General features: G+C 40.6%; 1 protein-coding gene across 1 annotated transcript; it reads left to right on the top strand.

Moving 5' to 3' along the window:
* Nucleotides 1–1,063: 1,063 nt before the first annotated feature.
* Nucleotides 1,064–7,012, top strand: pigm (phosphatidylinositol glycan anchor biosynthesis, class M). Its single transcript, XM_086150424.1, has 8 exons — nt 1,064–1,477; nt 2,282–2,455; nt 2,554–2,674; nt 2,865–3,105; nt 3,548–3,651; nt 3,815–3,969; nt 4,074–4,175; nt 4,314–7,012. Exons 1-8 carry the CDS (start codon nt 1,307–1,309, stop codon nt 4,479–4,481), a joined length of 1,236 nt encoding a protein of 411 aa, XP_086006550.1. The 5' UTR covers nt 1,064–1,306; the 3' UTR covers nt 4,482–7,012.
* The last annotated feature ends 7,323 nt before the right edge of the window (nt 7,013–14,335 follow it).

Below are 14,335 nucleotides of genomic sequence, written 5' to 3'. Positions count from 1 at the left end.
GTTACGTGCTGGTCAGGTACAAGAGTTCTTTCAGCACCATTCTGATCCCACCACGATGTACCCCCGAGTGCCATAGGAAATCATTCTTGATGGCAGCCATCAGACTGTATTACTCCTCACTTAAGTGTCAGACACTCGGCGTCAGTTGGCTGTCGGTGGAGTCACCCATCATGTGTGATATTCCTCTGTATGTGTAATAATTGCATTTTCCCCTGTGTAATGACTGTTTCCTGTACTTCTTCTTCTCCATCCAGCTTTCGCCTTTAGGGATCGCCACAGCGAATCAACCTTCTCTATCTAACCTTTTCTCTGTATCCTCCTCTCTCACACCAACTACCTTCATATCCTCTCTCACCACGTCTATAAATCTTTGGTCTTCCTCTACACCTCCTGCCAGGCAGCTCCAATCCCAGCATCCGTCTACCAATATATTCACTCCCTCTCCTCTGTACATGACCCAACCATCTCAGTCTTGCTTCTCTGACCTTCTCCCCAAAACATCTAACATGTGCTGTCCCTCTGATAGATAACCCTAATTTCTGCACATAAACACTGCATGTAAGTATATACACGTACTTGCAAATACACATGTATATACGTTACATATAATTTTATTTTCAAATTTTTACATACCTGTAAGTTTTATTCATTTCTTCTGATCTTTATTGTTTTTTGTTTTTTTTTTCATTTTATTTTATTATTCAGTATTTTATTCTTTATTTTTTATATAAAATTCTATTTTAGCTCTTCTCCACATTTCTATGTAAGCTGGAGCTGCTTTCAACAAAAGCAATTTCCCCCTTGGGGATCAATAAAGTAATCGGACTCTAATCCATACATAAAAACTTTACAGCAAACTACTCTGCCTCAGTAAACAGAGGATACCACTGTGTGTTTAATTCATTTTTCCGTACTAAGTCTGGAATTTCATTCAATTATTCATAAACAGTGGTCTGGTTAAGCATTTATGTTTAGTTTTCCAAGTTTTGCAATTATACTTAACAAAACGCACTTCTCCCTCCAGTACAGATGGAGCGCTGGTTAACTGTTGTGTTTGACGGTCCTCAACGAAGAAAGTTTTGACAGATAAAGCCGGGGTTTATGTGTCAATTCACAGTGTTTTCAGCTCAAAAGGAACTAACAAAGAAGAAAAAAACAACAAAAACGACAGCAATATCGGCCGACTTGCACAAATGACGAAAAGAAGATGGTCGTTTTGCTAACGTAACTCATTTGAGGGGCTGGTAACAAGCTAGCTATGGTTAAGCTATAGTTAGCTTAGCTACTTTTCAAGATTCACATAAACATGGAGAAAGTAATTTCCAAGCTGACAGAGAAAAATGTCCTGTTCGCGACTTCTTTTGCTGTGCGACTGGCCCTGGTCGTTTACGGGGACTTTCATGACAAATCCATGGCGGTAAAGTACACGGATATAGACTACCACGTTTTCACGGATGCTGCGAGGTTCATCTTGAAGGTAACTACTTCTACGCGTCTATAATAACGAAGCAACCGCGTTTGCAACACTACGCTAAAATAAAATACAAACACATTGATAAACATTTAACCATTAAGTTAAGATGATGGACTTTGTATATTTTAAACTATGATTGGTATCAACACTGCAGTTTCACTTAGATCATCCAAAGTGTGACACAATCTGTGATTATCAACTCCTAACAAAACAAGGAAACAAGTCATTCTACAGTTGATATTTGAAGTTTATATTGCCTGCTAATTCTGTATTCATCCTAAATGATGGGCTATAATACAATTGTATGTGAAACTCAGGGAAACGTTTTTGAATTTTTTTGAATTTTATATAAGTCTTACTGATGAATTGATATCAACAATTTCATCTATTACAGCTCTTAAGTTGAATCACAGTTTAGTCTTTCAGAGCTCCTTATATTATATAGTGTCACTATGCCAATAATTGATATAAATATTAAGTTGATGAAAAATTTCATTTCAACCATATGTCAAAAAAAAATTAATCTGTTTTCTGCGGAATAAATGTCAAACTCTACAGTACCCTATCTTGCACTGTTACATAATGCAAAATTGAAATGTCATGCTCTGCCCTAAATTTGTCTTCGTGGTTCAGACTGCAATGGATCTGGAGATTTGGCTATTATTCCTCTTCTTACACTGGTATTGAGCTGAAAACCGGACAAAAAAAATAAAACTTCACGCAGTCCAGTACTGTACGCATTCATGTATTATCTGAATTAATGCAGCTTTTCATTCATATTAAATTTCAACTTAAACTTTGTAATAGGGCGAGTCCCCGTACAACAGGTCCACGTACCGCTACACCCCGCTACTGGCCATGCTGCTCACCCCCAACATCTATTTCAACATGATGTTTGGAAAGTTCCTCTTCATTACATGTGATGTGCTGTCAGGACTGGTGATGCTCAGAATCTTGTTACAGCGAGGGCTGAGCTCTGAGGTTTGTTTGCTCACTGAGGAAAACTCAAGATTTGATATCTGTAACACACCCCATTGTGGCTGAAGTTGAGACTTTGGTTGCGTTTCTTTCACAATCAGAAAGCACAACAACATTGTTCGCTGTGGCTCCTCAACCCCCTGCCCATGGGAGTATCCAGCCGAGGGAACGCTGAGTCCATCCTTGCCGTTCTCGTACTTGGGACGTTACTTTGTGTCGAAGGTGAGAAGGTACGATTATTTGCAATAGTCCTGCTTTTACACTGTGATGAATTATGGGTATGATTACTTTCATATTGCCATTGCCATTTTCGTTGAAAAGCTGAGATTTTTAATTTTATGTTTTTTATCAAAAGGTTTTGTTTTACACTTAAAGAGATTTGGTTAACATTTGTTTTTTTTTTTTCCTTTAGGGCGGCACTTGATGTGGGCAGGCTTGCTCTATGGTCTGTCAGTCCATATGAAGATCTACCCTATCACATACGCTCTTCCCATTATTCTGACTCTACGCACACCACCAACCAACAGGGCTGGAGATAAGATATGGAGGAGGATCTCTAGGTTTTGGGGAAGTTTCCTCAGTCCAGAGCTGTTTCTCTTTGGAAGTGTGGCCGGAGGCATATTCTGTATTTTGACAGCACTCTTCTATTACATGTAAGAGGCACAAAGAAAGCAAGCTCACAGTTTCACTTTCCCTCCCTTGTGATTTTGATGTCTCGAGGATAGTAAATGGTAATAATATTTAAAGTAGTTGATTGCCAGTGTTAGAGTATCATTTTAGCCGCACTGAGCAGTCTCTTTTTGAAAAAATAGACTAAAATAGAGAATTTGTTTTTGTTTGTATGTTTGTTTGTTTGTTTTTGTGTTGGTCACAGAAATAACCACAAGTTAAATATACCAACATGTGACAGTCTAAAATCTGGTTAGTCATACTTAAATTACCAATTTCATTGAAAATACTGCTGAATAGTTTAAGAAAATATTAAAGATAAAATAATGTCTGAGATCATAAAACATATTATTTACTTAAATAGGCACATCTTTTCCTCAATAATTTTTTAAACTAACATGACTATTATGTCACTTGTATTGTCAGATATGGTTGGGAGTTCCTTCATGAGACTTACCTGTATCATCTAACCAGAAGAGACACCAGACACAACTTCTCTCCATACTTTTATCTGCTTTACCTCACCGCAGGTATGTCAAGCCAAACAGCCGTGGCTTCCAAGTGAATGCTAACTGAGGGATTCACCCAGCCACATACCATATGCAGAGCAGCAACCTGACACCGTAAATGAGCAATACAGCTTTAGGTAGTTAAACACCCTTTGTTATAGTTTGATGCCTTGTGTTCTTTCAGACGGGGAATGGAGTCTGTGGCTCGGCCTCGCTGCCTTCCTGCCACAGCTCATCCTTCTCTTGGTGACATCATGGGCTTTTCATAGGGACCTGGCCTTCTGCTGGTTCTTGCACACCGCCATCTTTGTCTCTTTCAACAAAGTCTGTACTTCTCAGGTACACATGTTAGAACATAATAGAGGCCTATCTTGCCTTCACCTTTAGACTCTTGCGTATCTCAGTTTTGAAAAAGAAATAATAATGTTTTGATCCTTATGTAGTACTTCCTGTGGTACCTGTGTCTGCTGCCTGTGGTCATCCCTCAACTGAATCTTTCAATAAAACAGGGAGTAGGTCTGCTGCTCCTCTGGTTTGCTGGACAGGTAAAATCAGTTCTGTTTGAGTCAGCTCAGAATTGCATGTGTTCTAAATAATCAGTAGCTACTGTGAATATTGTCCTTGTTTGGAAAAAAAAAGAACCTCAATGTAAACGAACCTTTGTATTCTGTCTATTTTCTCAGGCTGTGTGGCTAGGGCCCGCTTACCTGCTGGAATTTGAAGGCTATGGTGCCTTCCTGCTCATCTGGATCGCTGGGCTGCTCTTCTTGTCAGTTAACTGCTTGGTCTTGACTCAGATTGTCTGCTGTTACAAGCCGGCACAAACTCTAAAGACAACCAAGCTTGACTAAGACAAGATTTTTCACTCTAATTTGATTTTTTTTTTTTTTAAAGATTAAAAGGTGACATGTGCTCTTAAGGTCAGCTGCTTCATTCTGAAAAATTGTTTTAAAGAAATTACTGTTGTTTGCACTTTTGTCAGAGCGGAACAGGAAAGAGGCACTTTTTATCCTCAGTTTGCTGGCTGGAACCAAAACAGTAAGGGGGATGACATCTGACTTTTTATCTCCAAAACCTCTAACCTGCTGCGCTCTAAGGGCCTCACTCCTGATCCTGTCCATCCTCCTCACACACAAAGAGAACCTCTGCTTCTGCTTTCTCCAGCCCTGACGCCTGTCCTTTCCTCTGTACCACTATTTCTAAACCGCAATTGCTGGGATCACAAACATCTTGTACACCTTTTACTCCTGCTGATACATTTTTTTGAGCACTTGCACTTTTATCTATTTATCTATTTATTTCTCAAACAGTGTGACAATTATGTTTTTTTTTAATGCTGTTTACTTGCTTCCTTCTGTTTTGGCCAGGGCACTCTTATAAAAGAGATTTTTAATCTCAATGAGTTTTATTCCTGGTTGAATAAATAATGTTTTTTTATAACATCACATGGATCAAGAAAACATGGATTATAATGGCACCATGCTATAAAACAGGTGCAAGCACTACACATTGTAGGTGCCCCATCAGTAGTAATGACACCAGTGTATGAATGACGATGTCATTTTCACAGCTATACGGTGGCTTTTAACACATTGTAAATATCCTCATGTCTTGTTCGCTGCTTTCATTTGAGAACAGTGAGGAAGACTTCCTTTATTGTAGTATCCTAGATTGCATCCATTGCATCCAGGGATTGCTCAAATCATGGGGAAATTTAGTGAAAACAATGTTCTTTTTGACCACTGTCCTCTGACAGTGACACAACTCTTCTTGTCACTGTTGCAGGTTAAATAAATGAAGAATGGCGGGCAGCTTTTATGAAGATGAGTTTTTTAAGCTAATGAAATCAGTTGCTGCTATGGCTATTGCTTCCCTGAATAAATCTCTTTCTATAAAAGGCTTCTTGTGTTTAACCAAAAGATGGCATGCAAAATTACACTTAAGTTGCAGCCCTATTTTGAGAAGCGTGTTTTGTGAAAATTGATCACTCGACTTCCAACTTAAATTTCAGCTCTTGGACTTTCTTTGCATGGTTTGCTGTTTTTCAGCGGATAGCCACCTTCAAATTTCTGATGGTTGATGTTTTAGTGCCACTAAATTTCCTTTGATAAGGCTTAGAATCTAAGCTATCAGCAAAATACCGAAATTTGCCAGTGACCAGTAAATACTATTAGGAACATCTGACTGAGTCCCTTGTAGGAAAAAGTTTAAAATCCCCACCTCCAGTAGAACTATGACAGCATCCCAGGGGAGCTGGGACATTGAGTCAGTGTCATGTTCCGTGCCTGCATTCTAAAGGTGTGAGGTGGGAGCTGTGGCCATAATGTGGTGGGTGCATGTAGATGGACACCAGTGGTGAAGGATGCTGTGAAGCTGAAGAAGGAGTCCGATTGAGCTTTTTTGGCCTGTGTGGGGGAAACAGAGCACTGTCAACACTGTAGAGTGGGGATGGGGCGGTGCTGACCCCAACTCATGATATTGTTGGTTGGTTGAAGGAATACAATGGGGTAAAAAAGTATTTAGTCAGCCAACAATTGTGCAAGTTCTCCCACTTAAACAGATGAGAGAAGCCTGTAATTTCATCATAGGTACACATCAACTATGAGACCAAATGCAAGAAAAATTTCAGAAAATCACATTGTCTGATTTTTTTGATAATTTATTTGCAAATGATGGTGGAAAATAAGTATTTGGTCAAGAGCAAAAGTTCATCACAATACTTTGTTATATAGCCTTTGTTGGCAGTGACAGAGGTCGTTTTCTGTAAGTCTTCACAAGGCTTTCAGACACTTGCTGGTATTTTGGCCCATTCCTCCATGCAGTTCTCCTGCAGTGGTGTTTTAGGGCTGTCGCTGGGAAACACAGACTTTCAACTCCCTCCAAAGATGGGGTTGAGATCTGGAGACTGGCTCGCCCACTCCAGGACCTTGAAATACTTCTTATGAAGCCACTCCTTTGTTGCCCGGCCGCTGTGTTTGGGATCATTGTCATGCTGAAAGACCCAGCCACAATTCATCTTCAATGCCCTTACTGATGGAAGGAGGTTTTCGCTCAAAATCTCACGAACATGGCCCTGTTCCTTCTTTCCTTTCCACGGATCAGTCGTCCTGGTCCCTTTGCAGAAAAAAAGCCCCAAAGCATGATGTTTCCACCCCCATGCTTCACAGTAGGTATGGTGTTATTTGGATGCAACTCAGTATTCTTTCTCCTCCAAACACAAGTTGAGTTCTTACCAAAAAGGTCTATTTTAGTTTCATCTGACCATAGGACATTCTCCCAATCCTCTTCTAGATCATCCAAACGCTTTCTAGCAAACTTCAAATAGGCCTGGACATGTATTGGCTTAAGCAGGGGGACACGTCCGGCACTGCAGGATTTTTAGGCGGCATAGAGCATTACTGATGGTAGACTTTGTTACTTTGGTCCCAGCTCTCTGCAGGTCATTCACTCGGTCTCCCGTGTGGTTCTGGGATTTTTGCTCATCGTTCTTGTGATCATTTTGACCCCACGGGCTGAGATCTTGCGTGGAGCCCCAGATGGAGGAAGATTATCAGGGATCTTGTATGTCTTCCATTTTCTAATAATTGCTCCCACAGTTGATTTCTTCACACCAAGCTGCTTACCTGTTGCAGATTCAGTCTTCCCAGCCTGGTGCAGGTCTACAATTTTGATTCTGCTCCCTTTGACAGCTCTTTGGTCTTGGCTATAGTGAAGGTCGTGGACAGTTGTCTTTTATTCTGATAACCAGTTCAAACAGGTACCATTAATACAAGTAACATATCGTCAGCCTCTCAAAATAATCGCCTAAGTCATTTTATTACAAACATGTTTTTTTTGCATAAATCATGTCCTCATGATGCTGACCACCTCTGGCAAAATCGCCTACATCCTCAGACAAAGAGATTGTGCCATGCTACCCTCTTTAGTAGAAATTGCCTTTGTCAAGAGTGTGTCAAATGGTTCAGTTTTTTGTGTTTCCTGAAAAAATGACTTGGGCGATTATTTTAAGAGGGTGACGATATGGAAGACTAAGGTGCCTCTTACAAAAGAAGTTACAGGTCTGTGAGAGCTGGAAATCTTGCTTGTTTGTAGGTGACCAAATATTTATTTTCCACTATAATTTGCAAATATTCTTTAAAAATTCAGGATTTTTTTTTTTTCGCATTCTGTCTCTCATAGTTGAAGTTTACCTGTGATGAAAATTACAGGCCTCACTCATCATTTTAAGTGGGAGAACTTGCACAATTGGGGGCTGACTAAATACTTATTTACCCCACTGTACTCGTCACACACTCTCTATTCCACCTTCCAATGACGAAGCAGTGGGGAATTGGGGCGGGCTCCCCTTTCTCTGGGCCTGAAGTTGCTTTGGGGTTTGAAAAGCTCCTCTGGAAGGGGACTAGGAATGGATGAATTCTGCCCAAAGTTCCTCATGGCTCTGGATATAATGGGGTGTCCGACTTTATACACCTCTAACATTGCATGGACATTGGAGACAGTTGTGGTGGATTGGTGAACAACCTCCAATTGCCAGTAAACCCACTGAGCTTACTGGCGTATATACTCTTAGATCTTGTCATTTCAACATTAAATCCTGGACGTATCAGCCAATGTTTGGATTCTTTCTGCTGATATGCAGGCTGCTAGGAAATTTTCAGAGCAATGTTTGATATCAACTTTTTTTTTTAAATGATAAGGTCAAAAATCTGGTGAAATCACTTTTTTACCTTCAGGGATTGCAAATCAGGTCAAACGTCAGCTGGTATAGATAAGCACGCACATTTCAAGATGGATTATGGTGATGTATTTTAGTGATGAGCAGGTGGCACAGTGGTTAGTGCCTCCCAGCAAAAAGGACCCTGGTTCAATTCTGACAAGCAGACATTTCTGTGTGGAATTTGCACGTTTTCCCCGTGTCTGCGTGGGTTTTCTCCAGTTGATGGACAAGCCAGATCTCTTCCAAATGGTTTGTCGGAATGAAGAGGCAGGACATTACCCCTTTACAGACCATCCTAGACTGGGAACCTGCTCATTTCAAGCTGTTTCTTCAAATTTAAACCCTTAAAATGTGACGTTTTAAAGACCTGTTGATTCGTCATGTACCCCTCTTTGTCCATTTAGTCTTTTGCTGGGACCCAAATTCAGAACTGTCTGTCCTTGAAATTCAGACAAAGTTGCACACCTGCACTGTTTCAATCTCATTTTAAACATTTAGTATTTGTATCAGCACCATCAAAAATGGCTAATATTTAATTCAAGGATATTTTTATTTTAATGTGGTTTCTAATATGTTTTTTATGGCTTTTGCTTCTACTTTACTACTTTTTTCTTTGTGTAACTTGAAGGGTTTTATGTTCTTGCTAAACATTAATAAAAAAACCTTTGTAAAAAATAGTTTTATCATCAAAATTGCAGAACCACCGCTACCAGTAAAAAAATCAGTTTAAAAACAAATTGTTTTTTTGTATTTAATTTACCATCCAAGATTTTCATTCAACCCCTGTGGGTCGCAGCCAGGTATTAATCATTCATTAATAAATGCATGATGGGAAACAATGGAACTGTTTTTTTTTTCTGTTTTTGTTTTGTTTTTTCTCCACTTCCATGTGTTCTCTCTGTATACAAATCTCAGCTGCAGTATACAGTGCTATCCAGTAAGGGGTAGCATTTGCCAGCAGATCTAATAGATGGAGCGCCTGTCCTCGTGTCACCCTCACAGATTAATCAGTCAAGTGGAGCATGAACACAACCTAAAACAGACTGAGCCGGCAGTGGCTCCTTAATCCCACTGTAGTTGCCCTCTAATCTCACATGGAAATGACTGCTGACTTAAATCCTACAAGTTCCTGCCACGTTAAGTGACTCTGCCTTATGAGGTTGAAGGCGGCTTTGCATCCTATTATGTGTGTACATTTATGTGTACTGCAGTGTGTCTACATCGGCTGAAGTTGAGGTAATTTCATTGGTGCAGGATATATTTTCAGGGTATTTTGTGTGTGTGTGTGTGTGTGTGTGTGCGTCTTTGTGTATGCATGTGTGTGTGTGTGTATGACTCACAGTCAGCTGCAGCCTGCATAACTAGCTTATGAATCACCATACTGCACTCAGTAACCTTTCAGCTGCCTAGTTGTCCCTGGGCAGATGTAGAAACTGACCCCCGTCACTTTATCTTTAAATTCTTTAGATTAGATTCAATAACTCACCATTCTTTCTTCCTTTGAATTCTTAAGTAAGTTCCCATTTGTGGCTTTATTTCGGGTGACTATCGTACATAAAAGGGAATAACAGTGCTTGAACAATTCTTTAAAAGTCAGGCATCTGAATAACTGTTATGTGTGACAACATGTTCAAAAGTAATACTCCATAAACTAAAATGAAGCTATGATGACAAAATGTAAACAATGTGACATATAATTGCTCAAAGGTTTAAACTGAAATGTGAGAAAAGCAAAAATAAATGTAGTCAGCAGTGGGAAAATAGTTTGAAAATGCCCAGAAAATGAGGCATACTGTTTATTGTGCTAAATTGAAAGGATTGTATAAAGCTAAGTCATTAGGTATGGTATTCACTTAGAAATAAATGGATTGTAAATACATATACTTGTAGTAATAACAAGTTAAAAATGGTATCTTGATGTCAGGATGGCTGAATTAATTGACGAAATAGTCATAGTCATATGTATCTCATCAAAATTATTTTTGAAATTCAATTGAAGCATTGACTACAATGACCTTATTGAGCTCTTATAAATCTCTGTCGACAGTATTTTGGTTTTGTCATTGTTACACCCATAATTGTAGATCCCAGTTTTTGTTTTATGTATGTTTATTGTATCTTCATTGCATCAGTCTGTGTCTGCTTAAGTTAACAGACAATCTGCGCTTCATCAATCTCTTAATCCTGACCTTTTTGCTTCAACTGGCCTAAAATTGCATCGTGGGAAATGTTTTAATTGTCTGAGTCCACAAAATCTGAATGGGGTGCAATAAGACAAAGCGCTGTGTGTTCATTAGCTAATTGTAAGAAGAGGAAAGGGATGGCAAGGTCTTGGGCAGGGGGTTGCGTGACTGTCTTCCATATGCTTAGTAGGGTGTGTGTATATGTGCATGATAATATGCATGCATATGCGTATGTGTGTGTGCGTGTGTGTGTCTGTGATATACCCTCAAGGATTCCCCTCATTGTCATCAGGGGATATTGGGGGAGATGTGGGCATTGTTTTGTCTACGTATGCATCGCTACATCTGCCTATAGGAGTGTGTTAGCGTGTGAGTGAGCAACAGAGTGGGTGTGACCAATTAGGACAAATGGTGTGCAGAGCAGCAAAGAGTGGGGTATGAACGGTCACGCAACCTTGCATGGTATAGGATTATAGGTCTTGGTCTGCGTGCGCGCACGCCCCCACACACACACGCACCCACACACACATATGCACACAAACTCCCCCTCATAGATACAGCTGTCAACAAGCATCATACACTTTGCTTATACCACTGCTGCCCTGAGCATTTAGCCCTCTTTCTTATTTGGATGTGCTCTTTTCATTGTTTTCGCTCTTTTTCCTGAGTAAATTCCTCTTTTCTCACCTCCAGGTTTTGTCTCATCTCACCTCTTAGTCTGTCGTTCTCACCCTCTTCTCACCTGGCTCTCCTCCGCGCACAAAACAAGTGTCACACAGATGGCGTGATGGAGGGTTCGCGTGCACTGAGACAAATATTAAACATTTAAAGTCAGCCTTATCCCCCACCCACCGTAATTGTGCCATCATTAGTCATGAAACTACTGTGAGACACAAAGAAACACCTTCAGGAGTGAGAAATTACACGATAGTATATTAATATAGTTGTATATGGGGCGTACAGGTTGATGATGCTGTAGACAGGCCTGGGGTATCCATCTCAATTGAGCATCTTTTTTTAGCCTTTTTTTTGTTTTGTTTTTTTGCACTGGTATTGTTACTGTTTACTGTCACTGAAACTAGGACGTTTCTCTTTGTGGAGTAGGAGAGGCATGTAATATATCTTTCTGGACTTGTTCCTGTTATAAGTTGTAACCACAGTAGATGCCTTGAGCTAATTTTTTCAAGCCTTAACAGAGAGCGGAAATGTGGCATGGGGTTGTTGCTGGGGAGTGATGGTGTGAAAATGAAAATAAAGACGGAAATATTACACGTGAGAAACAGGAGTCTCCATATTTATTTTGTAGTTTTAGATGACATTCACAAACCCTTGGTTACATAAGTATGAGATATTTGTTACTCACTCATGAGGAAAGTTGTATGTTGCGTGTGTGTGTGTGTGTGAGTGTGTGTGTGTGTGTGTGCGCGCGCCTACTGGAATCAGTGTGCTGGCATGACTTACATGCGTCCAATTTTCACTGTAAACTGACTTTCCTATGTTTTCAGGATACACTCATGAACAGTTTCCATCTTTTCTGTACATCTGGAGTCATTATGAAATGCAACTTCACTTCACTTTCAATATTCTCCAGTCACCCACTTGTTCAATCAGTTACTTGAGGAAAGAGAAAGAAAAAGGGAAATTTCTGGGGCCTTTTGTTGTGACGTGTGTTTTTTTTTCTGATTTCTGTTGCCATTCCTTTTAAATGTTTTAAAGTGATAATATTTGGGTAATTTAACGCAGCCTCAGGACAGCATGGGTCAGAGTCTCCCTGAACCAGCCCCAAGCCTGGATAAATGCAGAGTTGCATCAGAGCATCCGGCATAAAACTTTTGCCAAAACCAAACGTGCAAATCGAACTTAATAATCAGATCATACCGGATCAGTCAAGGGCCGGGTTAATTAAAGGAAATTGACGTTGTGATGCTCAACGTTGTTAGTGGCTTGGCCCCTCAGGTGGGATGGGAGTTTTAGACAGAGGAGAAGTTCTGGAATGAGCTAGAAGAAGTGATGCAGAATATCCCCACAGATGAGAGAGTGGTCATTTAATGGGCATGTGGGTGCAGGCAATAGAGGGGATGTAAAAGTGATGGTCAGATTTGTTACACAGAATAGTAACGCAGAGGGACAGATGGTGGTAGATTTTGCAAAAAGGACGGAAATGGCTGTCGTGAACACTTTTTTCCAGAAAACACAGGACCATAGGGTAATTTATAAGAGTGGAGGTAGGAGCACGCAGGTAGACTACATCTTGTATAGGCTAGGTAACCTGAAAGAGATCAGTGACTGCAAAGTAGTTGTAGGTGAGAGTGTAGCCAGACAGCATAGGATGGTGGTTTGTAGGATGACTCTGGTGACAAGGAAGATGAAGAGGACAAAGGCAGAGCAGAGGACAAAGTGGTGGAAGCTGAAAAGGGAGGAATGTTGCATGGTTTTCAGGGAGGAGTTGAGAAAGGTCTGGGTGGTCAGGGTGAGCTTCCAGATGATTGGACAACAACAGCAAGTGTTATCAGGGAAACAAGGTAGGAGAGTACTTGGTGTGTCATCTGGAAGGAAAATAGATAAGGAGACTTGGTGGTGGAATGAGGAAGTGCAGGAGTATATACAGAGAAAGCGGTTCGCGAAGAAGAAGTGGGATACGGAGAAGACTGAAGAGAACAGACAGGGGTTCAGGGAGATGCAGCGAAAGGTAAAGATAGAGGTAGCAAAGGCAAAACAAAGGGTGTATGATGACTTGTATGCTCGGTTGGACAGCAAGGAGAGAGGGAATGATCTATACAGGCCGGTGAAACAGAGATAAAGATGGAAAGGATGTACAGTGGGTCCAAACGATTAAGTATAGAGAGGGAAATGTATTGACAGATGCAGGAAGAGTGATGGGAATATGGAAAGAGTACTTTGAAGAGTTGATGAATGTGGAAAATAAATTATAGAGAGGCAAGGGTAGAAGAGGTGACTATTAGAGACCACAAAGAAGCAGAGAGTAGTAAAGTGAAGTGAGCAAGGCATTGAAGAGGATGAAGAATGGAAAGGCAGTTGGTCCTGATGATATACCTGTGGAGGTGTGAAAGTGTCCAGGAGAGGCAGTGGTAGAATTTCTGACTAGATTATTCAACAGGATCTTAGAGAGTGAGAAGATGCCTGAAGAATTGAGATGAAGTGTGATGGTGCCAATTTTTTTAGAATAAGGGGGATGTGCAGAATTACAGCAGCTATAGAGGGATAAAGTTGATGAGCCATACAGTGAAGTTATGGAAAAGAGTAGTGGAAACTAGACCGAGAGCAGAAGTTAGCATTTGTGAACAGCAGTATGGCTTCATGCCTAGAAAAGAGTACTACAGATGCAGTATTTTCTTTGAGAATTCTAATAGAGAAGTACAGAGAAGGTCAGAGGGAGCTGCATTGTGTTTTTGTAGACCTAGAAAAAGCATATGACAGGGTGCCAAGAGGGGAGCTCTGGTATTGTATGAGGAAATCTGGAATGGCAGAGAAGTATGTTAGACTGGTGCAGGACATGTATGCTAGCTGTGAGACAGTGATGACGTGTTCTGTAAGGGTAGCAGTGAGGTTCAAGGTGGAGGTGGGACTCCATCAGGGATCAGCTGTGAGCCCCTTCTTGTTTGCAGTGGTGATGGACAGGCTGACAGATGAGATTAGACGGGAATCTCCATGGACCATGATGTTTACATATGACATTGTGATCTGTAGTGAGAGCAGAGAACAGTCTGAGGAAAATCTCGAGGTGGAGTTATGCTCTGGAAAGAAGAGGAATCAAGGTTTGTCACTGCAAGACAGAGTATATGTG

This window comes from Fistularia commersonii, chromosome 8, assembly GCF_037954325.1.
Source record: "Fistularia commersonii isolate RoL2024-O1a breed Wild chromosome 8, RoL_Fcom_v1.0, whole genome shotgun sequence".
Classification (NCBI taxonomy): domain Eukaryota; kingdom Metazoa; phylum Chordata; class Actinopteri; order Syngnathiformes; family Fistulariidae; genus Fistularia; species Fistularia commersonii.
This window is presented reverse-complemented; position numbering and strand designations above follow the sequence as displayed.